This window comes from Acanthopagrus latus, chromosome 7, assembly GCF_904848185.1.
Source record: "Acanthopagrus latus isolate v.2019 chromosome 7, fAcaLat1.1, whole genome shotgun sequence".
Lineage (NCBI taxonomy): Eukaryota > Metazoa > Chordata > Actinopteri > Spariformes > Sparidae > Acanthopagrus > Acanthopagrus latus.
The window spans coordinates 17,931,067-17,957,115 of record NC_051045.1 but is presented as its reverse complement, the minus strand read 5'-3'; the positions used below and the strand labels follow the sequence as shown (position 1 = coordinate 17,957,115).

The 26,049-nt window shown below is 43.4% G+C and overlaps 1 protein-coding gene across 5 annotated transcripts in view; it reads right to left on the bottom strand.

Moving 5' to 3' along the window:
* Positions 1 to 1,582: 1,582 nt before the first annotated feature.
* Positions 1,583 to 26,049, bottom strand: part of casz1 (castor zinc finger 1) — a 76,527-nt gene continuing 52,060 nt past the window's right edge. For 2 of the 5 annotated variants that reach the window (XM_037103309.1, XM_037103307.1), the window contains exons 4-19: positions 25,915 to 25,980; positions 23,131 to 23,227; positions 20,414 to 20,578; positions 18,603 to 18,775; positions 17,274 to 18,139; positions 13,496 to 13,628; positions 13,014 to 13,077; positions 11,884 to 12,047; positions 11,475 to 11,597; positions 11,067 to 11,387; positions 10,758 to 10,956; positions 9,782 to 9,953; positions 8,084 to 8,232; positions 6,754 to 6,991; positions 5,578 to 5,928; positions 1,583 to 4,836 (exon numbers count right to left, since the gene is read on the bottom strand). In XM_037103309.1, the coding sequence (XP_036959204.1) occupies positions 3,563 to 4,836; positions 5,578 to 5,928; positions 6,754 to 6,991; positions 8,084 to 8,232; positions 9,782 to 9,953; positions 10,758 to 10,956; positions 11,067 to 11,387; positions 11,475 to 11,597; positions 11,884 to 12,047; positions 13,014 to 13,077; positions 13,496 to 13,628; positions 17,274 to 18,139; positions 18,603 to 18,775; positions 20,414 to 20,578; positions 23,131 to 23,227; positions 25,915 to 25,980 (4,555 nt within the window). In that variant the 3' untranslated portion in view covers positions 1,583 to 3,562. The remainder of the gene's footprint in view (positions 4,837 to 5,577; positions 5,929 to 6,753; positions 6,992 to 8,083; positions 8,233 to 9,781; positions 9,954 to 10,757; positions 10,957 to 11,066; positions 11,388 to 11,474; positions 11,598 to 11,883; positions 12,048 to 13,013; positions 13,078 to 13,495; positions 13,629 to 17,273; positions 18,140 to 18,602; positions 18,776 to 20,413; positions 20,579 to 23,130; positions 23,228 to 25,914; positions 25,981 to 26,049) is intronic. The other 3 variants (XM_037103308.1, XM_037103310.1, XM_037103311.1) reach the window with 3 other exon arrangements.

Genomic DNA, 26,049 nt, shown 5'->3' with positions numbered 1-26,049 from the left:
TATTACATTTTTCCAGCAGTGGAAATACATCTCAGTTTATTTCCCCGCCACTTTTTTATACCATCCTTTTTGCTCTGTTAATTAAAACAGTAAAATGATCTGTCGTTTCGGCAGCAGCCTATGCAGGATTTGGAGGTCGTTTCCGTCTGGTTTTTGTGTAATATAATTTTCATGTTTATTCTTTTTTTTTTTCTGGTAGATTATATACAGGATGCCAGCTGGCTGACAGATGGTGATGCCTTTACCCCGTGTTTTTTTTTTTTTTTTTTGTCTTCTTTTTTTATTAAAAAAAAAAAAAACATCACAAGGAAGAGAAGGAGGAAGGACAGGAACAGCTGCAGACGAGGGGACAGACAGAACCAGCACACTGGCCACTGGGTGACATGAGGGAGTGGGAGGAGAACCCAGCACATGGCTCAAGGCAAAAAAAAAAAAGGAAAGGGAAAAACTGAACAAAAAAAAATAAATGTGCCCCACTAACACTGAGCAAGAGAGCAGAGAGCCATCTTGTTAGCAGTAGCAGGCCTCTAAATCTCCCTAATGGTCCTCGCCTCTGATCCTGTTCTCACACCAGAATGTCAAAGCATGAAACAACGGGCAACCCCAGCAACAAATATTGTTGATTCCTCTACCTGCATGAATGCAGATGTTTTTTTGTTTTTTTGTTGTTGTGTTTTCTTCAAATTCTGTGACAGAGAAAGTGCCCCAGTTGGATATAACGCGGAAACAAAGCAGGGAAAAGACGCACAAGGTCATGAAATATGAATCGAAGCTCTGAGCAGCTGGGACGGAGCCACAGGTCTGTGTTCTTACAGCCGTGGCCTATCTGTCTCTCTCAGGCGGAGACACGCACACACACACACACTCTCTCTCTCTCACATACACTTCAGTAGTGTCACTGACAGATAAAAAAAGAGACAGAGAGGTCGCTGCTGTGACCTTTTGCCCTGCTGTCCTCCAGCAGCACCTTTCCCCCTCCACACGTGGCCGCGGGCTGAAGCACTACCAACCACTACATGGGTATTGTTATAATATTTATAGTTTCTTTATTTTCAACTTTTTACAAATCCTCCTATTTTACACCCTCTGACACACACGCACACACACACACACACACACACACACAAACTGAATTCAAGTGCACGACATCTCCCAGCCCCTACAGTTACCTCAGCAAATGATGGGAAAACAAAACAAATGTCGCCTCTGCGTTGTCCCGGGAGACAGTTCAGTCTGTGAACGAGGCATGCCCACAGCAAAGCAAATAACCCAAGAATCTCAATTAATGAGGAGACCAAAAAAACAAACAAACAAAAAAAAACACCAAAGCACACACATAGAAAATTGACAATGAATTAAAACGACTTGTTAAATAAAACAGAAACATCGATGAATGAATTCAAATCAGTGTATTTTTTGTTTGAGCTTCTGACATCGTTTGGAAAAAAGAAATAAAATATACTGCATCATGTTGTATCATAACGGAATCTGCCAACGCTACAGTATGAACAACTTTTTTCCAAAAGATCTGGGGTGATTAAAAAAAAAAGGTCACGCACACAAGCAAACTATGATGAGGCTATTTGAATTTTTAACTTTTTATTATTCATTTCTCCTTTTAACGGTTTTCTTTTTAAAGGAAGCTGTTCATCAAAGAGCATTTTGTTCATATATAGTTATTTTTTTACAGAGGAAAATACTGTACAACCTTTTTTTTTTTCTTCTCAAAACAATATCTGGAGGAATATCATCTACACACATTATTATTCCCTATATTATGATCATTTTATTTCCAATGCCAAGCTCAGGAGATAACTCATGATCAGTGTGTCAACTTCTCGGTCGTACATATTCGCTCAATATAAACCAGAGGGTGGCTTTGACAGATTTATAATTTAGTACTACAGTAAGTGAGAATTGCCATGAACTTCCTCAGAATTAATTTAACAAAAATCACAGTCCGTATTAGTGTTTCTTATCAGGGCGTCTTTTTTTTTTTTTTCTGGCGCGCCCGCTTTTGCATTTTTTTTTCAAACTGTCCAATCACAGAAGCAAAATAAAAACCAGTCTTTAAATAAATCACAGAACGACAGTTCTTTGTCACACTAACATCTATTTGTGCATTAAAGCAAAAGTGAACTAAAACAACATCTTTAAAGCAAATTCCCTGTTAAAAGATATATATCATATTTTTTTTCAGACGGTAAAAATGAACCTAAAAAGTGCAATAACACCCTAAAAATTTCTCATTGGAAGGTCACATAAATATTAAATAAAAACCGTTACAACAGGAGCTCAACCACAGCCATAGTGAATGGAAAACAAAATGCCGTTGAGACATTTTTCGGTCTGTATATTTTCAACATAAAACACACTCCCTGACGCTTCCTCTGTCATCCTCCTCGCTGCATCTGAGTGACTCATCGTTTCCTCTGGTCAGTCTGACCTCCACCCCACCCCCCCACACACACACTCACACACGCCTCCCGCTCCTCGGACTCCTCAACCGGGCTCGTCGGCCGTTAATCACGACCTCGCCTTGCTTACAGATCGATATGCTTCTGACTAACAACACAACAAAACGACATTGTAATGCAAAGATGCAAATGGTAACAAAAATATCTTTAAATATGCTTATGAGTTATCTATCATCATCGTCATCGTTTATCATCATGGTCAGCTAATATAAAAGTGCACTATCCACACACAAACTTGATTCCTCCGCGGATGGGGGGGGGGGGGGGGGGGGTTAAATTACAAGGGCTGAGCTTGGTTTTTGGTGCTAGTCGAAACATTTTTCTAGCAGAATGTCAGAGAGAACTGTTGAGACTGCAGCTGAGAGACTGACCGCACGTTTACTGGTCAATTCCACATGTTGTTGAGAACAAAGAAGAACATCTGAGAGCAGTGGAATGAGCACAATGTCACTCCCCTGTCTTCTCAGTGTCTAGTAATAATATTAATTAATAATAATAATAATAATAATATTAATACAGAAAAAATAAAAGATCAAAATGTTTGAACACGTCCTGTTTCCCCTTAGTGATTCACATCCCTTTTTTTTCTGTGTCTCCTCGGCCCTGCAGTTCACGTCGCCTGAGCCAGCAATTTCCTTTTTGTATATCATCGTTCACACACACACTTACATATATAGTTATATAGAGAGATTTGTTTTTTGTTTTTCTGACGTTTTTGTTTTTTTATCCACACACAAAAAAGTGAAAAAAATAAAAATAAATTAAAGTCAAACATGCACGCACACACAAAAAGACTGATGTGTAGTAAAATGCTTTACATTGCTGCCCTGTGTGTAAAACAGGGCCTAATTCTGTGTGTCTCCGTTCATATTTTCTTAATGCATAATTGAATTAATAATGTTGGTCATCTTGTAAACATCATAATAAATCATTTTGGGCCGTCATTTTCTCCACGCTGTTGTTGTTTTTTTGTTGTCATCTGAAGTCTCTAAACATGATAAATGACGCCCCTTTTCATTTTTGTTTGTTCAAAGTACACAGGGTTTTTCTTCAGTTCCTACAGTCACTCGCAGCTCTCTTTCTTTTCATGGGTCAACGTCTGGCTTTTCCAGTTGGGAAGTATCAGTGTGGTTAACGGAAGCATCGAAACTCTCGCCATTGTCCTTTTCGCCATATGGCTCCGCCGTCGAATCGTCATTCGAGTCAGTGTTGAGATCCTCCTCTGCCTCCTCCTCCTCCTCCTCCTCCTCTTCTTCCTCCTCCTCAGCATGCGCCTCCTCCTCTGGTGACAGGTCATCCTCGGCCTCTCCAGACGTTCCCGTGGTGTCGTCCTGAGGTGCTTGCAGGCCCAGCGGGGGCGTGGCGTTGTGGCCAGGCCGCGCTGCCTCGTGGTGCATCTTCTTGCTGAGGTCCAGTGAGTCGCTGAGACCCAGACCGGCTGCGTTCTTGAGGAAGAACAGGGAGCTGCTGGTGTCGGTGCTCAGGTTGAGGGAGCTGTCCAGGCTGAGGGAGGATGGTGGGTATGGGTGGTTGTACTCAGACACCATGCCACCTGTTGGGTAGAGCATGGAGCGAGCGCTGCTGTTGATGGTGTGGGACAACCCGTGGAGGCCTCCAGGTGAGGAAGTTGAAAGACTCATGGAGACTGGAGGGACCACGGACACACCTCCTCCCAGGTGGTGAACTGCTTCCTGTTGGGGCGACACTGACGGCAGCTCGCCACGCTCCTGCTTCTCATGCTTTCTCTTGTGGGAGTCCATCTGGGACATGCCCACCACCGTGTGCTTGCACTCAGGGAAGGTGCAGTGGAAGTGCGAGCACTTGAGCTTATATTTGCAGTCGGGAACCTCACAATCAACGCTGGAGCTGAACTGGCAGAAGCCGGCGGCGCTGATCACATCTTGCTTGCCGTGGTGCTTGCGGTGGGCTGTCACCTTGGTGCTGTCGGTGCAGCGGAAGCCGCAGCGCAGACAGTGGAAGTGGGTGCTGTTGCCCGAAAACTGGCAGTCAGTGAAGTTGCAGCTGAGGGAGGATTTGAATCGCTTGAAGTCGTCCAGGACCAGGTTGTCCACGCGGTCATGGTGCTGCGCGTGCTTGTACATGTGGGTGCGGCCACAGAACTTGTAGCCACAGTTCTCACGTGTGCAGTGGTAGTGGGTCACCTTCAGAGAAAACTGGCAGCCCGAGTCCTTGCAGTTCTCGTACAGGTCATAGCGGCGGAAGCCCTCCAGCATCATGCCCTCATCCAGCATCTTACGCGATGAGGCGGTCTTGCGGCGCTTGCCGTACGGTGACATGTCCTCGATGATCCAGAAGCGCTTCTTTGAACCCGTGGCTGTGGGAATGGAGATGGTGTTGCCTGAAAGAAAGGAAAGAAGCACATTAATGAACAATCAGTCTATTCACAAAGTAAAATCCACAAACTACAAGCAAATTACACTGTGCGACCGCCTTACTTTTAACTCTAATGTGCAACCTTACTCAGCCAAAAGTGGTTCACAGCTGAGTAAGCACAGAGAGCCACACAGTTTTCTATTCCTAATTCCCAGAATGATTAAAGGAGGGGGAAAATGATAGATTGACTTTGGAACATGACACTTTTACAGGGTGTCTCCAGCCTCCAAACAGAGGCGGAGCTGTGGGTCTTAACCGACCCTCTTATCTCCATGTTGTTTTATGAGGGGCACCCACCTTTTGCAACACCCTGGGGTCACTGCTAATGATGTGATCCCTGTTCTGCAAGACAGGAAGCAGTGGGCCTCGATAAAACTTGAGGCGTGATTAAAATAAGAGGCTGCTGATGCAGCCTTGTTAATGGAAGCTAAACAAGGCCCAGGCTTCATACTTCAGGTGCCAAATTTACTGCTCTATCTCTAAATCCTCATCATACTCAAAGTGAACTCACACACAATGGTGCAGGAGATTATTACACATTTGTTCTGTCACTGTTCAGGGTCAGTAAGCATGCACGTTTCATCAGTACTTAACAAATGTTGCATGCTGGAAAGCCACTTTTATTTTCTTCCACAGAGAAAGTTGAATCACACAGTTCAGTTAAATCCTGACAGCTGCAGTGTTGGTTTGCGCCGGGGATAAGTACCTGCAGCATCCTGAACTATAGGGACGTCATTTTTAACCGGAGACGGAGTGGCAATGATGGGGCTGAAAGCTGGTGTGTTGGTTGGCATGACAACACTCCGAGTGGCTCCCAGAGAGGCGCTGAGCAGAGAGTATGACAGACAGGATGGAGAGAGGAGGTATGGGAGTGAGGGGAGAGGAGGTCGGAGGAGAGCAGGAGAGAGGGATGGGGCCTGGGACTGGAGGCCAGGCTGAGGAGCGGAGAGAGGAGGAAGAGGTGGCGGTGGAGGAGGGGAAGAAGGAGGTGCATTTTGGGTAGCGCTAGTGTCAGCAGGGGTGGTAGGAGCAGAAGTGGTGGCGGGGCAGCCTTGTCCTGGAGAGACAGGTTGACCAGAGAGGGTGAAGGACAGACAAGAGGGGAAGAGACACACAGATCGGCACACACACACACACACACACACACACACACACACACACACACAAAAACAAGGGCCAAATCACATGCGCACACACACACACACACACACGCACACAGAGGGATGGGAGGTAAAAGGGGAAAGATAAAAGATAAGAGAATGATACAAAATGAGGCCCATTCAAGACAAGTAACCCAAACACCAGCCAAAACAACAATGATGAGAGTAGTGGATAATACTGGCAACACGTGGAGAAATGTGAAAATCACAGGCAGGCTCAGATTTAGAAAAAAGCAGGAGAGAGAACCCATTTATTCAGTAAGTTTGAGGGGAAAGAGGCTGCCTCTCCTTTCCTGTCCTATCCACCCTGCTAAAAGTGCTAAAGTAGACATAAAGCCACAGGGATGATCTCTGGCCAAAGGAAAATGTAATAAGCTACACACAGTGCAATAACTCAAACTACTGATGTACAAAATGGATGTTTTATGAGGATGACCAGGCAAACTGCAAAAGATCCTGTCCTCGACTCAGAACATAAGAATACAGCATTGTCATCAGCCTCGTATAATATGACTGATGTCTCATTGTTCTATTGATCAAACCACTAAATCATGAAATACATGATTGAAGAATGTATGAAATGACAAGTTGCTGGTTTTCTGAGTAAGGTAGATGAGTGACGCATGATGTACGATGCTGAATGTCACTGGTATTGCATTATTCACCCGTTAGACTGAACTGTATTAAAAGCTCTTCATGCCGACACTTTGTCGTATTCTCACCTGCTGGAGAGCCATCGTTGCCTACAGGTGTGCTGGTGCAGCTCCGGTCCTGGTTGGAGGACTCAGAGGAAAGACCCAAGGGGCTGCCCCCTCCTCCCATGTAGTCCATGTAATCGTCAGTCTCATCCATCATGCTGGAGGAGAAGCTGGAGTTGATACCAGGCTGGCTGCCTAAAGGCCCAGACATCATACCAGCCCCATGCTGCATCTCATCTGACCTCTGACCGAGTGGCATCACCTGGGAAACAAAATAATCATCAATGTAAAGGGACATCAGAAACAAACAAGCATCCATGGATATAGTGTGTCATTAATGCAGGTGTTGTCACTTGGCATATGACCAAGAATTTCTCAAGACTCAGAAGTATTCTGAAAGAATGAAACCCGCACGTCATTGTGTAAAGGCTTCAAAATGGAAAAAAGAACAGACAGAACTAGAAAATCCACATGTTGAAATTCACGTACAGTACAGGACGTACTGTGGAGTTTAAGGTGGGAAACGGAGAACACTCCTTTAGCGTCAAAAATTCATTAAAGAATGTGATGAGTGATTTGTCGTTGACTGGTATAACAGGATATGAACGGTACTGTTTGTTTTTTTTTTTTTTTACACTCAATGAACTCATTACTCTTTTACCAGAATATGACTCACAGAGCACGAAGCACGATTTAAAGAAACAACCAAACTAGGTACACAGTGTACATCACAATTACTTTGACTTTTAACATTTAATAAGTGGGCCTGATCATTTTTGAGATGAAATACAAAGAAAACTTGTGGTAATCAGATTTGTTTTTTTTAAATGTGTAATAAAAATCTTTTTAAATAAAAGTGAGAATCTTCTCAAAAATACATTTTGCAGTGAAAGACTTCAGGTTAGCTCTTTTTTTATCTTCTCATTTTTATTTTCACTTTCTATAACCAGAAGATTTCCTGCGCAGTGCTTCTTGGAAGACAACCCTTTTTTTTTAAATAATCTTTTCGCAGCAGAAACCACACTAAAATGATGTGTGTCGGCGAAAACACAACATTTGGGTGAAAATCCATTTAAATGTTTCTGTTTCTTTTTGAACATTTGGGTATTTTTCGGGCGAGAACTGACAAAAACAAAATCACTGAGCCTTAAAAAAAGAAAATTAGAGTCAAACATCTACACTGCACAAATCACTGTTTTATCTCTCTGTAAAACGGTGTGCAGCTTTGTTGGAATATGTTTCAATAAAACATTCAACACCTGTTTTACCTCACCGCGGTGTTCCGCACGTATTTTCAGATAATTACCCTTTCCATAACGACATGTGTCAGATGTCACCATTTGTGTGTTTGTACCTGCGATGGGACTCTGTCAAAGTTCTTCCCCAGCATCCGCCTCATGTGTTTGCGTGCATGTGAGGTCATCTGGTGCTTGAGCAGGAAGGAGAACTGGCAACCCGCGCGGATGCAGTGAAAGTGGCTGTTGACTTGGTTATACTTACAACCTGTGAAAAGAAAAACCAGTAACAGTTGTAAACTCTCCGTTCGCAGATTAATTTGTCTCTGAGAGCAGCGACTGCAATGAACGCAATATCATCAGTGAGACGGTGTCGTGATTAGATCAAACACAAAGTGAAATATTTTTAGGTTTTTTTAATTTCATGATATAGCTCTGACAAAAGAGAGATCGGGTTTCAAAGTGTTTCAGAGTGTACATGTAGGAGGAATATTAGATCACTTCAGTGTCACACTGAGCAAGTCAAGGCTTCTGTGCACCGAACCTGTGGAGCTCTTTTATTACACTGACATGCTTTATTCAATTAGGAATTTACATAAATAAATTCTCATTTTCTGTGGGCCAATAATGCACACACCCCTGCAAACCAAAGTAAATATACAATTATTACCATATTAAATTCATTTTTCAAAGTATCTCCATTGTCATTTTTTCCTTTTGTTCTCCATTGTGCTGCTGTCTGCTCCATATTCTTCTGTTCTTTCTCCTGTTTTAACCAGTCTGGCTCTAATTGCTTTATGATTTCAAATTAAATGAATGTTCCGTTTTGTGTCTGTTAATCAAATACCATTATATAAAAGCAGGCAGAAATAATTGAAAGAGTAACATGCTGGGCAGGTGCTTGCATGTCAGTAACCATGGCACCCAGTTTAAGAGCACAACACGTCTGTGTCATCAAATAGCTTTTGCACACACAACGTTTTAAACACGCAAAGTTGAGCAAATAACAGTAACCCCCGTGACACGGAGGGCCCTTTGTGAGACAGAAACCAGGTAACATCATCAGCGGTGTTCAGTTTAATGTTGCTGCCATGGATACTGGCAACCCATCAATTCTTTATGACTCGAGAGCTACCGATGGTAATCCTTTCTGTCCCCCCCCTCTTCCAGCCTGAACAATACAGTTGGCAGATCAGGCTGGGGACAAAAAACAGCTGTTTAGGGCCTGTTTTTGTTTGCTTTGTTTCTGCGTTCTGAAAAGCTTGTGTAACCGCCTGAAAAAAACAGATCACTTTTAATTCATTTCTGTGTGATGGCAGCGGTGGCTGTGAGGCGCAGCTTCAGAACACAAACAGGCTAAACCAGACAAGCCGGATAATTAACAAACACAAACCTAATTGCTCATTTCTGACAGGGGCAAAAGGAAGAAGAAAACAACCTGGATGTGATTGCCCCCTTTGACGTTATTGCTCATATAGTACAGGCAAGACTACCTTTGGGACTTGAAGTGCCATTGTGAATATGCAAAACGCAGCAACAAAACCTATGAGGCAGACTTGTTTCATGCCTCTTAAACAACTCAAACGGCACGACACTGTGTTTGCCAACACTGGTCTCTCTCCCTTTGTAAACACAAAGAATATCCTCTTGCAACAGCTACTGAAAATCAATCCACATCTTTCTCAATTTAACACCTTTGATCTACTCTTCTCTCCTTGTAAAATATCAAAAGCGGTGTGTTAAGACATGTGGGATGATGAGGAGGCAAAGACAAAAAGCTAAAAAACTTAAACAGGATCAGAAGTATTTTTCCTTACCCAGCCTTCCACACTCCTCCCTCTTGGTGAAATATTTGAAGCCGTTGGCGGCACGGCGCTCCGCCTTCTCGTGCTTCTTGACGTGCCACGGCAGCTTAGTGGTGATGTTGGTGACAAAGTAGCAGCCGGGCCGCAGACAGTGATAGTGGCCCCTCATTCTGAACTCGCAGTGCTGCAGGAGAGGCACATAATTTCCAATTTCATGAGTCAAACGTGGTAAATGTTTGAAAGCCAAAGGAGCTGATTAACAATATTTGATGTTTCTTTGTGAGCAAAGTTAAAGTGAATGCCGAACAAAAACATAATCAACACCTCACAGTGTTTTCCTTTCTGGTCATTTGGAACATCCTACATTTCTAAGTATGATAGCTTTTTTTCCGAGGCTTCCCACAAACACCCCTCCTTTCTAACATGTCTGTACACCACCATCTGTTTGTGAGGCTCAGATCCCAAAGGACTGGGCCAAATAAGATCTGCTCAGTTCAGGAGATGGAGACTAAAGGGAGGAGGGAGGAGGAGGAGGGAGACGGGGGGACTTTTTGTGAGAGGGGTGATTTTCGACACATTAATGAATTCATTTAAACGGTTTTCCAAATACGGGCTCATGAGAGCAGGCAGGGGCTGCCATTTAGGTTTCATTTGCGAAGCATTCCCCTGATTTTTGCCCTATTCCAGACAGCCTTGTTTACTGTGCAAGTGACAATGATTTATTGGGTAATATCAGCTAAATTGGCCTTTTCTGAGAGGAGAATGCGGCAGTCAAAATGACATCATTGACATATAAACAGGCATTACTGGGGTGAGTCGACTGTCTTTTTCAGCAAAGATGGAAGACGGGGAGCAGCGGTTGTGAAAGCCTTGAGTCAAATAACCTCAAACACTGGTCTAATAGATAGCATACTTCATGCTTAGAAAACTCTGGGGGGTGACAGTAGGTGATTCAGCTCCTGGCTGAGTTATCAAGCCGCACACTCACCTGGTTGGGACAGAGACACTGGAGAGAGTAGTAGGAGAACTGGTCACGGATGTTGACCAGGTTGTTGTTGGGGTTGATGTGGTCCAAACAGTGGGACTCTGCCTTGCCAGACGTCTTGCACACATACTTGCAATTCCCAAACAAGCAGTGGAAGTGGAACTTGTTTGAGTACTTACAGTCAGTAGCCAAACAGGGATCACTAGATGAATAAACATGGAAGACACAGTTTAATAAAAACTTGGCCCAAAGAGCAAAATAAAAAAAAATTCTAATGTGATGTAATAAGACACAAATAAATGTCACTCCTACTTTTCCTGGAACTGCAGGAAACCAGGTTTGACTTGTGGCTTAGCGTTCTCCAGGGAGGTGGTGGCCAGAGGGGAGTTGGCCGGCAGGTTGGGCATCGAGGCCGACATCTGAGGGATGCTGCCAGTCAGCTGCTTCCAGGCCAGCAAGGAGGGAGGAGGGGAGCTATAGCCACCAGAGGAGGTGAGGTGAGCCACATCCATAGTGGGATTGTTGGCCATAGAGACGGGGGCAGCAGGCTGCAGCGGGTTCCCCTCACCAGAGTCCTTGCCCTCACCAAACTGAGGCTCCGACTTCACTTTCATGGTGGCGCGCAGGTGGAAGCTGAAAAACAAGATGGAAGCTCATTTTTATAGAAACCATCCTCTTTTATTTTTTCAATTTCTGATAATGAGACAATTTTACACTCACTTTGCATGTTTTATGGCCCCATCCACCGTGCTGAAGAGTGCGCCACAGTCCTCTACAAGGCAGTGAAAGTGCACTTTCTGAAGGAAGTCACACTGAGCCTCACAGAAGTCGTCTGTGTCAAACCTTAACATAGATAATGAAGTAAATATACTGGTTTCTCAGTGAACAACAAATGCTAAGAGGACATCTGGTTTAACTCTGGCAGTAAACGTTGTATATCCACTGTTCTGCAAGTCATTTCAAGTTCCTGCACGACCAGATTCTTTATGTTTCAGGGGGTTTCCAGTCATACAGTATGTGAGGAATTGTATTTACAGGGAAAGGCCTTCTATTTACTGTACTGTAAGACTCTCTGACTGTTTTCTCACTATTAAAATGAAATGAGTCAAGTGTGCTGCGCGTTTCATACCTGCGGAGGTATGTCCTCCAGATCTCAGTGGGTTTTTCTGGCGTGGGCCTCTTCAGGAGTCGGTTCAGATACTGTGCTGCCTCTGCAGCGTTGCTGCCCTGGCCTGCCTCCAGCTCTGTCTTCAGGTTCATGGCGTTGAACAGGGCAGGGTTCACCTGTGACATCTACAAAACACACAGCACGTAATCAACCAGCTGCTTGGTTAGCTGAGCATACGTAAGTTGGGCACTTGCATATGTTAGTGAGAGTGTGAGAGTTAACACACACACACAAATGTTTTGGCGAGGCTAAAAAGAGCAGCCAGATTTACAAACATCCAGGCTTTTGCTTGAGTGCAGGCCAAGCGTGTTTGCCAAGCGCCCTCTGGGAGTAACTGTTAACCCTTTTATGTGATATGGTGGCTTGAACCCCCCAAAAGCTGACATGACGTGAGGAGCTGTTGGACAACAGGTCTTAGAACTCCTCCACTGTCTGGGTTTAATGACGGCTTTGAGGGGAACAACTCTGAAGTTAAGCTCTCCTGGGGAGAGGTTAAAAAAGACAACACGTGAAGGGAGGGAGGAGGTTTTGATCAGTTGGCGAGGACAGAGAAAAAAATAGAGGCTGATCTGTCATTACACCATCAATGTGATGGAAACCACCTAGCACATTTGTATCAATCAGATAAGATGAATGATTAAGACAATGTCCATTTTAATCTTCACAAAAAATGCAGCACGTTTAAATTTCCATACACTAACATTTAGCGTGGTAAAAAATGAGGGCAGTGCCTTCGTGCTTTTTTTCTCCTCTGACTTTTTAATCAAATAATTTACAAACTCTATAAATAAATGTAGAGAGAGGCGGGGGGGGGAAGAAAAAGTATAAAGGAGGAGAAAAAATGGACGGTGAGTTCAAAACAGCTCATCAAAAAACAAACATCTCTATATATCTGGCATGGCACCCAGCTACTGCTTCATTATATTAATTTGTGAGAGGTGCAGTGAAAATTACACTGTATGAAAAATGGCTGGAAAATTTAAATGATACAAACTCATCTTATTAGCGGTGAAACATTAAAAAACAAACAGGCCCCTCCGTGTCCCGCTAATTTGTCTTTGGATGAAAGGCGTTTGATGGATGGATCTTACCTTATTCATAAGCGAGGATAAAAGAGATGTATTCCCTGGTACAGGGTGTCCGTTTGATTCATTACTGGAACAAGGAAAATGAACAATGTTTAGTCAAGATTTGCATGAGAACAGTAAATATTACTATTTATCACACAAGGTGTGCCTGTATAATGAAGAAGAAAAATGCTGTCTTCTTAAGAAATAAGATCTACAGTGAGTTGGAGGGAAAATTGGAGCTGAAGGTTTATATAAACATCCCTCTCTCAAAAAACAGGGAGTAATATGTTGTGGATTTTATAATTGTATGCACATGTAATGAGATATTTTTGATAAATAATTGTGAATATAACCCTGGCTGCCAAGAATGAAGAAATCATCAATCAATCTGAGAAACCTTATTTATGTGTTGATTTATTTTGTGAATACATTAGGTGAATTTACTACAAGAACCAACATTTTCCATATAGAATTAACCCTCTGTGTACCATGCAGCTGTGTACCTGGGGTCTTTTTTGCTCAGGTCCAGGCTGTGTTCCTGCGTGGAGTCTTGGGAGACCCCAGAAGTGGCATCCACTGGCTCCTGCTTCACTTGAACCAGACTGAACTGGCTGGCTGAAGCCGGCTGCCCGTTCCCTGAGGATGAAGACAGAGACGCAGAAGAGAGAAGAGACAACAAAGTTATTGTTGGTCAGCATTATTATCCTATGACGAGATCCAATCTGACTTCTGTCCTGGCCCGAAAAGAATACTCCGAGTGATAATTATTGCAAAATTATGTCAGGCCGTCAAGCCTTTTAAATGGTGATTGAGAGGCGGGAGATATGAGGGAAAAAGACTCCTTTTTCTGCAGCACTTGTCACAACTCATTTGCCAGGCTGCCTCTTAACTGGTCATTAAGTGAGATGCTAATGCTGAGGGAAAGTGGCAGTCTCAGATTGGCCACCCCTCCCCCTCCCCCCTCCACTCCCTTCCCACCTTCCCAGGCTCCGCGTTGGCCTGACAACGGACGGCAGCCAATGCCACTGAGCATACCCACAAGGAACAGGGGTGCTATGTCGGTCAGATTGGAGCTGACAGCCAATCAGATTGGTTCAAATAGCATGACCTCTCGATCACATTCTCCTCCAAATAGGTATTCAGTGGATGCTCTGAGCGAGGACAGGAGCGCTTAAATGAAATAAATAAAGACGAGGGGATGACGTGGGGGAAAAATGCTGACAGGAAGGTGAATTCTGCCCCTGCTCCCCCATCCCCAAGGGACTGAAATATTAATTTGTCCCGGGGCTACAGAGGGAAAGCGGGGCTTTTGGTAGACAATAAGTGGCGTTTTATTTTAAAAAAAAAAATATGTGAGTGGGAGGGGTGACCCCCTCAGACACTGTAAGACTGGAGAGCACCAGCGGCCATGATTGGTTTGGTGAGGAATCTGTTGTTTAGAAATAGAGACTGGTGCTGAGGGATAGTGACAGGCAAGGTCATGGGCAACCAAGTGTGTGCCCTTGGCCCTCAGCCTGGTGAGGCCCCTCTCCTATTTCTTGCTGGGGAGAAAACAAGATGAGCCTACGTAAGGGGGAAACCGAGCAGAGTTCCCCCTGCTACAAGATGACCCAGAGACATATCAGGCAGAATAGGAGTGGAAAAGCCAGTCTTGGGCCTTGTCAGCTGAAAGCTAGGAGATGGGGAAGTGTCAGTGTCAGTTCAGTTTGACAATGGCTGAGGTTGGAGGGGCCGGAGGTGGGGTGGGGCTAAAGGAAAACAGCAGTCAAACAATTTTGCGTCAGGTTTGAGGTCGCCGAATGCTAACCAAGTCTCAGTCCTCCCCTCCCCCACAACTTGATAAGAGTACACCCAAAATTAACTAGCCAGACACATCCAGCCTTGTCATTGACAATTAAATCAACACTCAGACCAAATGGGAGCACATTATATCAAGAGCAGCCACTCATATATGATCTACATATGATCATCAGGCAGATTAAAGCATTCCTTTACTATATCAGAGAATACACTGACTGTTGAAGGTGGATTACACAGCTCAAGTCTCTTATTCTGCTGCACATCATGCAGTTATAATTTTCTATCTACTTCCCAAAGAAGGAGAACAAATGAGTTTGACTCAAAGCAGCTTCTTTCTGGAAATTATCCAGGAATAATGTAGCACCATGTAATTACTCCGGATAAGATACAGAGCTTGTGAAAGATCATTTGTACTGTGTGTCTAATTAGTAAACCCTTCAGATGCTCGAATCTCTGGGAAAAAACACTTAGGGGTAAATTAGAGCGGAACATTAATAGAAAAAAAAGAAAGAATACTGAGAAAATACTGAAAGCAGAAACAGGAAAAATGCACAATTCACCACAACAGAGGTGCAGTTTCACAACCCCAATGAAAAAATAAACACTGTGAAAAATAGCCACAAACACTGTGACTTTTTTCACACCTTTTCGACAGAGAAGCACAAACCACTTCCTCCTCTTTTTAGCCCCAAATGTCCTGTTCACACATTTTATGAAGCAAATATGAGAAACAAAACTGCAGCTACCCCTCCATCCTGTATGTGCACACAACTTTGACAATAAAATGTGTGCTTGAGATCGGGGAGCTTTGTTATCCGGCAGAAAGATCTGAGATGCAGCTTCTCAGTGAGACAAACCAGAGGGGTGGTGAAAGCACCATCTGTGGAGGCCCCACCCTCAGTGGGGGCCTTCCCAGTGTGTAGACTACCTGCTGGAGGCCCAGAGGTGGAGCTCAGCCTGACAGCCTGTGCTCAGCTCGGCTCCCCGGAGCAGCTGCCCCAGCTCTCTCCCAGGGCCTGTCCTGCTCCGGGAACACCACCAGGAATTGTAATCCTTCCCAGTCCCAACATCCGGAGATGCTCCCCCTAGCAGCCCCATTTACAATCCACACCCCACCTGCTCAGGCTCAGCACAGGAGGCCCCGCTGCTACTGAATGCAAGACTGTGCTCTGCAGTGCATTATCAATTTAATGCTTTAACTTCATTTTCATTTTTCAGAAGCTTTGTTTAGAGCAATATGATAAACAAAGACAAGGCAATTACCTCCAAAATTTATGTGAATTGTGTTTATGCTAAACAGATATTGACATGTTTTCAGGGGAACAGAAGGTTTCTAGAAATTCAAAAAGTGTATCTTTGTTGATGCATGCAAGTGTGTCGGAGTTCTTGTATCAGTGAAAAAAAAAGCCTCTTTCTCAGCTCTGGTGCATTGAGTCATTTCTGCCTGAGCGATTTCTGTTTTTTTTTTTTTTATCAGTTTGCATAGAGGATACGGAAAAAAAAGAAAAAAAAAACAACATTTTTTGTTCTTGCAATTTCTGAACTTAATTTCATTCCACCTCCATTTGCTTGGAACGGGCGCAGACATAGATAAGAGACCAATGATGAGGAAACATGTTCGACACAAGCCCCAGGAGCCCTCACTCTGAACATCATAAGAGACTTTTACAGGCTCTACTCTACCCTGTCAGCGCATTTATCTCCAAATGGATTGTGGGTATCTAACAAACGATCAACACAATAACAAGCCCAGAGCAGAGGACTATGCCTCCGGTATGTCCCTTTAAGCCTGAAAGCAGCGTTTTTTCTGCCTTTTCTCTCCACTGTGGGATAGTGATAGAAATGACCTTTGAGTGCACTTTCTCTTCTCTGGCTGTAGTGGAGCGTCCACACACAGAAAAAAAGGATGTGGCTTTTACTAAATATGCAGTATATTCTCTTTGGACTCTGACATAGCTCAAAAGGTTACAGTTTGTCATATATTTCAATACTTCTGTCTCCAAACAGAGTAGCAAGTAAAGTTAACCTTTACAGTTGATTACCAATGTATTAATGTGTTTATAACTTGCAACAATTTAAAATAAAGTGTGTTAAACTGGTTCAGCTATTGCAATAATCAAGAGGGAAAGGATTTTACAAGGTTTCTGCAGGTTTCAATAAGTTAAACGCAAGACTTTTAAAAGCACATTATGAGGTCAAGTGGAGTCCTAGAATCACCAAGCTTTGTCATACAACTAACAACTTTTTACCCCAAACATAAACCCTGCAACCTATTAATGATTCTTTTTAGTTATTTTTAGATTAAATGATTAATAGACATCAAAATGCTTAGTTTATCCAACCACCAGTGCAAAACATATATGTTTTAAATGGAGTGTTCCAATTAAGTGTTAAATGGATGTTTCAGTTTTACTCTTTAAGCATAAATTGCCCATTTTTCACAAATAATGGACATTGAAGACAATTTGAGAAGTGACTGACCTATATCTGGGTTGTTGGAAGGCTTCAGGGCAGCAGCTGCCAGTCTGGCCATCATGGGTGATATTAGACCTTTGCTTGCCGAGATCTTCTCCATGATGGAGGCGGTGGCAAAAGAGGTTGGGGTGGATGCCATGGCTCCATCTGCCCCTGCTGTGGAGCAACCTTGGGTCAGTGAGTCAGTAGGCATGGAGTGAGCCCCAGAAGATACGGCTGATATCAGGCTAGCGGCTGGCGGAGGTGGTTGTAGAGGCAGCCTAGGCATTAGCGGGAAGAATGGGTTGGAGTTGGCCAGAGCGCTGTTAGAAAGAGCCAGGGCCACCGGCATGTTGCTGGGCAGGGCCTGGGACAGCAGGCTGGACATACGCTGGCCTGCACTGGACAGTGAGGGTGCAGATTTCAGGGTGTGGCCTGATGGAGAGGAGGAGACAGCTGTGGTGGGCGTGGCCAACAGGTGCGATACAGTGGTGGACTGCTGGGTCGTCGGCGAGGCACTCAGGCTGGAGTTCTTGCTGCTGATGGTCGAGAAGTCCATCAGGTCATCATTGCTCGATTCCTCTGGCTCATCCTTCGGCGCCAGGAAAGTGGAGGAGAGGCCCATGACACCGGAGGAGCGGATGTGCCGGCGCTCGTGTTTGCGCTTGTGGGAGGTCATCTGGCTGGTGGAGGTAAAGGTGAAGCCGCAGCCTGAGCGGATGCAGTGGAAGTGATTGGTAGCTTTGCTGTACACGCAGCCCTCGTACTTGCACTCCTCATACTTGTAGAACTTCTTGAAGCCATCTTTGGCATAGGCATCATCCTTGATGTGGTAGCTCTTGTGCTTCTCAATGTCACACTTGTTCTTGAAGGTGAATGTGCAGCCTGGGCGCCTGGGAAAACAATGGAAAATAAAGGGAAAACATGATTAGCTCTGTTACAAAGCCACCTCGGTGCTGCTGGGAGTCACTGAGAGGGTCCACATGATTCAAATACTTTACAATAGAGGAATGATAACTGAGGAGGTTCAGTAACACAGCAGCAGCTCATTGACACGTTGCCACCTGCAACCTTTGCCAGAGGGATACATTCCAGGGAGGGAGTCTGAATCAACTGAGTGATTCTCTATACCCATTGATAATAGTCAGGATGCATGCTCTTCAAAATAAGAGCTTTATGCAAACTTATGTAACTAAATGCACTTAAATAAAAGTGTTTTTTAAATATTCTACATAATTCTATATACTTATTGTGTCTTTTATTTTCTATTTCCTTATAAATGTGACTGGAATATAAAATACTAATGTTGCAAAAAACATCATGTTGAGAAACATCCACTACATTAAGTCTGTTCACCTGCAGTGGAAGTGTGTAGTCTTCTGCCCGTAGAACTGACAACCGACTGTGCCACAGTCCTCAGTTGCACGAAATCTCTGGAAGCCATCGTTGATCAGCTGGGCATTCTTTTTATGGAAGTTTTCATGGGTCATGACATCTGAGGTGCTGGTGTACACCTTGCTGCAGCCCACCTGCAAAGCAGAGACAGAGCATAGTAATCAGACAAGATCTGGGCCCACAGCAGACATGAGAGTTTCGGTTTGCAAGAATGGTTTGAAAAGAGCTAAAACACCGTGCTTTAAAAAGATGTGATACAACACAAGCTATACAGACAACAGCTCAGTGTGGTTAAGAAGATGCTAGTGGCCTAGAAATGAGTGGAAGAATGTTGTTTTCACACGTTCACAATTTAATTTGTGGTGATGCGCACCAGAGCGACATAAGTTTCAAGTCAAACCCTTGAATTGGAAACAATCATGTCATAGTGACAAATGGAAAATAAGAAAAAAAGTGAGTGAAAGAGGCAGTGGTCACAGCAGGCAGCTGAAACTAGAGTACCTTCCTGGCAAAGCTGCCTTTTAGAAAATGAAAATCATATTTGAAGGGTGACGATGCAGTCACCACGAACTTACTGTAACTCTTAGAACAAATTTCAAAGTTGGAGGGGGCAGAGGAAAGCAGACAGGAGAAAGATGACTGTCTTGGTCTTTAGTTTAAAATGTTCTGGTACTCAGTAGTCCTCAGAGCCAACAGAGGGGGGAAAAAACAGGTAATGTTTGAATTAAAAGCAGCAATTGTATATCATCGCTGGCACTTTTCACCCGTGCAAACCGGGCAACTTCTCCATATTGAGTCAAACAATGAAAAAAATGCCACTCTGTTTTTTTCCCCCCTAAATCAAGGGAGCCCATGCCAACATCTGCAGGTTCTCAGGGACTGTTAAAACAAGGGCTGAAATATCCTAATAACAATTACGCCGTTAGAGGGGTTTAAAAAAGAATATATCTCAAGCCATCCTCTGCTGCGCTGCTGCCCTGCTGGTGAGAAAGCTCTCAGCACAATGACACGTTGAAAATAAGCAGATGTAAAAAAATTAAACAAATCCAGAAGGGGAATTATCTTCAACTGGCTGCTTGGTACTAAAAGATGAAAAATGTGTAGTTTATATAAACACCTAACTGAATTTTATCCATGCCAATTAAGGAGCGAGAGAGTGAAGAGGTGGGGAGAAGCACCAGCAGCCTCACATGTATTTGCCCTTTTTCAATTTTCTTTTATTTACTTTAAGACACATAGCAACTAAAGACACTTGCTGCAAAAGAAAAAAAGGTCTGTGCTTCAAGGCCATAGATGTAGGTAAAACTGTATGACTCTCACACATCCTGAAGTCGTGTATGTCTTATAAGTGGCCTGCTTTTCTTGATCTGGACATTATCTACATCACAGTGCTTATTTTTATACCTGCTTTATGTTGTTTAATACTGTCCTGAAATGATGCCATTGCTACTGAAAATCATTTTAAGGTTCTTATTGGACACAGAACAAGGCATTAGGCCCTGTATGGACTGTGTGTTTTTTTTACTGACAGTTGTTTTGTGGCCCTGGAAAGTGAACTGAATGATGCATTATGCATTTATCTCAAAGATTACTATTTTTTATCAGCATTAGTCAGTGTGTGTTAAATGTACTGTATGTGATGAACAGAGGTGGCTATATTTGCTGATATTTTTTCTGCCTCCGTGTGTGTGCAAATCTACTGTACATGTTTGTGAGTTTACTGTGGGTATGTGTACAGGCAGAGGAAGAGGTAGTGAGTCTGCGTAGTGTACCTGCATGCAGTGGTAATGGGTGCTTTTTCCATTGAGGTGGCAGCCATGGTAGTAGACACTGCAGTCGTCCAGAGGGCTGAAGCGCATGAAGCCATGCTGCAGGGAGTTGTCCCTCTTCTTGTGCATGTTGTAGTGCCTGATTACATCCTGCTTACTGGTAAACCTCTGCAAAAGGGGAGGGGGAAAAATAAACGGCAACAGGTTGGTGTTTATTTAAACCAGTCACAGAATCTGCAACAAGTCACTTTATCTCTGTGGAAGCAGCAGCTGCAACATGCAGGAGCCAATTGGCAGTTGAGCGAGGCTGTGCACACTGCAATAGAGAGGGCCAGGATGCCTTTAAACATGACGAGTTCTGTGGTTATTGATTTACTTTGCATATCTCAAAAGTAGTGTCCTATCCAAATGCAGCACCAAAGGCTCTGGGACTTTCTGAGCTCAGGAGGAGCTTCCACATGGAATGTGAAGTATGTTCCCCATACACCGACTGTCTCTGCATTATGTTTTCTCTTCCGCCAAAATGTATTTTTTTAATTAAGATAAATCAATTGACATGCAAGATCACAGTTCTGATGTTTCTTGCTCTGGAAAAATTATGTTCCATGCAGATGGTTTCTCAGACGTGCACAGGGGAAAACAGAAGACAACAGAAACAAACAAACAAACAAGCCAACCAAAAAACGTTTTCCCTTTCAATTCGCTGAGATATGATTCCAGTTTTAATTAAAGCATTAACACTCGCTTTTGGTGAAGGCTGTGCCTGCAACGATGAGTGAATATGCTAAGAGCACCGCCTTCTAAAATTACAAAATAATTAAATAAATAAATAAAATCCCTCCCACTCCGAGGAATAGGGAAGGGGAAACAGAAAAGTCACTCCACAGAGACCTGCAGCAACCAAATCTGCTGTAATTGGGCTTAAGCTGATGTTACAGAAACTGTAACAGGAGAAGCGCAAATCAATGAGACAGTTCTGTCCTCAATCCATATTTATCTCCAGTTGAGGGGAAAACATCAGAAAGAACTATTCTAAAAAGCAACTAATTGCTGTACAAAGTAGGGTAATTGCTTTGTGTCATGTGTTCCACTTGCGCACAAGTAAAAAGCTAAGATCTCACACAGCTGTTCATTCCCTTGCTCTTGGCCTGTTTCCCAATGCATATTTCTGAGATGTTTGACTCCTGTAGGAGCAAACACTTTGTTGGGATTTAAAATCTAATTGATGGCGTCTTAGAATTCATCACTTTTTGAATCATTTTTCCGGAAAAATCTGGAGCTCAGATCTGGGTTTTCTGGCATCCAATGGTTAATTATGACTGGAAGATAAGTTGAGCTGCGGTCATGGTACATTCGATCCATCAAGCTGTCAAAAATAGGCCATGGAGAGAGCTGACTGGGAAAAAGATCTCATTTTCAGTTGAGTGGTGATGAAGGTTGGAAGCCACTTGCTACATTTATTTTAGGATTCCCACTAGTGTGGCAAGATGCACACTCTCCCTCATGTACAAGCCCATGAAAGGAGAATGTTAAGACTCAGCCAATCGCCCAGAGGCTGGCAGTGGGATAATATTCCAGGAGAGTGTGTCATGTAACATTTCATGAGTTATCGCTTCGAAAGGGGCTGCTCATCACTGCCTGCTTGTTTTTTTCAGGGTATTGACATCCCGAGAGCTGGCTTCCAGAGCATATCTGTGTTTCCATGCAACGCAACAGCAACAGAGAAATGTGGACCTGACCGTGGAAATTGCCATGATAACCTGAACTAACGCTCTAAATAATGACATGAAATGATTTTCCTTTGTATTCCTCCAAGAATGTGTCCCATCAGACTGTGAAGTGGGATTCATGCAGAAAATGAAAGCTTGGATCTGTAAATGCTTTTCACCACATAAACAATATTTATCGAGCGGTAATCTCTCTTGATCAGGAGCAGACAAAGGAGATTACATCTGAAGATGGCTTAATTCAGAAAATTGTTAGCAAAAGGAAGGAAAACACACAGAGCTCTAGCTGCGCATGGATTTTTGACATCTTTGACAAATCTTCCTGTGTTTGTCTAACTCTCTCAGGCCATATGCTACAGCAAACACAAGGCCTGTCTTATGATCTGCTCTGTGTTTTTTCTTCCTGTGCCATACATGACAACTCCTGGGACCAGGACAAGATTAATAACGTGAAGGGGGATTAAAGGCAGGCCCCCAGTCACTGGCAGATGTCTTCAGAAAAAAAGAACACATAAATAAAAAAGAGGCATATTTCAAGCATATTTACAATTAACCCTTGTGATAAAAGGCCAACTGTCAAAGACCAACTGTGCGGGGAAGATGCCTGCAAACTGAGCGGATGTAAACACCCATAGCCTGTTCTGGAAACCAAAGGCCAACAAACTTTTCATCTAAGTACACTTTGGCAGGGTGTGACGGCAAAAAGGTGACACAATACACTGTTTGTCTTTCCTAGGATCACCTCTTTATTGAGTCCTGAAGAAAAAAGATGCCCAGCTTTATGTCACCTAAGCTACCCTTAAAGAAACAATAAACCTTAAGTGCCGACTAGTTTAACAAGTGACGGTGGAGCTTGAAAATGGCCTTTGTCTTAATTTTCTTACTGTGTGACAATATGACCTGTGAGGTTTTACTCAAGTCTGCAGGATACAGGAGGAATTTGTATTTGAATTTGTATTTGGATGGTGCTCAAAAAAGTGATGAAATACTCACGCTCACCTGGTAGTTACACTCAGGGTCCATGCAGTGGTAATGCTCTCTGTACTGGTAGGCACAGTGCACGTGTCCACAGTGTTGACTTCCAGAGAACCTGAAAACCCAGTTGTAGGAAACATTTCAACAGAGCAGTGAAATACAACGACGTGGGAACACATCAGAGCTTGTCGCATACAGAACAGTCGCAGGGATGAAAAAGCTGAATGATAAGAAGCTGGGAACGATAACATTATCAACAGCAAATCAAGAATGATTACTGAAGGAATTATTTGGAATACCACGAACGGCACAAAATGAAACAGGTGAAGGTGCTTTCAAAGGCATTATGCTCGTCTCACCTTCAAAGTAACGCAGCTCACACCCTCAGACTGACTTCTGCTTTCCACACTGCTGCAACAATTTACCCGTCTGTCACACCAATTTCAACCAAATTAGCTCCATTTATTTCCAAAGCAGCCGTAAGAGACACTTATTACACTGAAACCCTTTCCCCTCGACACGCATACACACACCCACTCGAGGATCGGGAACCCCGTGACTACTTTATTTCTCAACGCTGTGAAAACCCTTGTCAAATCAATGCACAGTTCTTTCAGGTTAACCACAGTTTTACTCCGTGAGGAAAAGGGTCAAGTATCTTGAGATGTAGGAACAACTCTGTCTACTTTTCCTCCCAAACCCTTGTAATCTATCATCTGGAATCCAAAAAACACATTTTATTCTGGTGCTATTTAAAAAACAAAAAAAAAACAAAAAGGCTGCCACTTGCTACAGTGTACAGCCACTTTTACGGTGGTGATTATAAGCCTGACGATGATGACTGTTAAAATCCTCCAATTACCAGTGAAAACACACAAATAAACATTTGCACTGCTGCTGCCAAGAACTCCATCTGCTAACGCAGAGGAGAGGGGGAAAAGGGGGCTAAGTAATATTTTTTCCATCTCTCTTTCGGTTTTTTCCTTGTTAGGATTATCCCAGAGCTGCATTTACAGATCACTTTGCCGAGTTCATTAAGCTAATTGAACGGCATATCCACTACTCTTTTTAAGTTGGCTGCTTGAGTGTGTGTGTGTGTGTGTGTGTGTGTGTGTGTGTGTGTGTGTGTGTGTGTATGAGTGTGTGTGTGTCTGTGTGTGTATCTGGAAAATGGTGACAGAGGTGGAGGGGCTTTGGGAGGTTTGATGGCTCTTTTAGAGAAGACAAAACCAGAAATCCGACTGCGTGCATGCACACAATAAAGCCAACATATGTCCCGACCATTAGTGTTTTCTATACTCTTTTTTCACATATATATACGCATACATTTACACTTATGAACACACAAAGCCCCCCTATCCCCTGGAGACTGTGGCCCACCCCTCAGCTCATTGCCCAGCTGTATCACTTTGCCTCTGGACAATTCCCACTTGCCGCGTCAGGGGGCCTAATGGGCCGCTGCTATTCAGCAGCAGATTAAATATTAATATCGCCACGATACAGAGATTGCAGCGCATCTCCAGTTACAATAGAGATACACAGATCAAAGTGCCGAGGCAATAGTGGGTGCATGAAAGCATTTAAAGAGTGAAAACTGCAACGAAACAGTACGAGGGAAGCTCTTTAAAACATCAAACTATAGTCTGGTGAGAAGATGAAGAACTTTTTTTTTTCTCTTTTCACACAGATTGAACATGAACATGTTTACAAAGCTGTTTTTTAGTATTAGTGTGCACTCATTAGCCCCAGCTCCAAAGAGGACCCTCCCCCGCTTCTACCTCCCATCTCGGTGCTACATTTGCCCTTTTTATGAGCCCTCCTTTTCCATTTTTTTTTCCTCCCTCCTCTTCTATCCTTTCTCTTTTTTTCCCAACCCCAACACGGAAATTGAAACTGTATCTGGGCTTATCTGCAGCCTCCCCGTGCATCAACTGCCGAGATGTTTAGACAAATTTTATGCATTATGCAGCGCAAATATCAAAACAGTTCTTGGCAGTGCCAGCAGAAGCCTCATTAAAAATTCCTTAATTAAATCTTCTTGCAAAATGTAATCAGTCCAAGGAAGGGGTTTTGTGTGCATGTGTATGTGTGCACAGAAGAGGACGCGTGTGTATGTGTGTGTGTGTCTGTCAGTGCCAAGGCTTTGATTTGTGCCCTTCATGTTATGGCTTGGAGAAGTAATCATTAACGCCAAAGCCACTTTGGCTTTTCAAATGCTGTTTTTCTCTCTTTTTAAATGGAATAAACAAACAAGTGATAATCACCTTTCTAGTGTCGGCTCAAAATGAATCCAGAATGGGAGACATTGTTCTGTGTCCATTGAAACCCAAGACACCTCCCATCCCCTGATGCTTTTGTCTTCGTTGGTGTGAATGACAGACTTTTTAGATCAGTCAGCTTCTCGTGTGTTCGACAATAAAGGGCAAAACTCAAGAAGAACCTGGCCCAGGCTTATATCCTCTCTGTGTCAGTTAACAGCTAACAGTACACAGTTGCACAGAATTATGTGCTCCTCAATGTTTTAGTGCTATACACACCACAAGTATTTATTCAACCAGTTACAGTAAGCTACCATCAAACCATTTCACTTTCATTACACCTCATCCCTCGACTTTCCCTCAGCACATAAATTTCAGTCTTTTCTTAATCAATTTACTGCACACAGAACACTTTCATACCCATCTACGATCCAGTTACATCACTGAATAAAACACACATCAGAAGATAAAAAAAAAAAAAAAAAGGTTCGCTCTGTTTTGGGTATATTTTTTCATCGGGAAGCACATTGAGGGATTTGCATACCTGGCAATATATTTCTGGTAGAGGTTGATGTCATCGCTGGCGGGTTTATCTGGTGGCAGGCCATTCCTAATGCAACAGCAAACACAAAAGGGACAGGATTAATGGTGAGGTTGGGCTGCCTGTTGTTAATAAAAA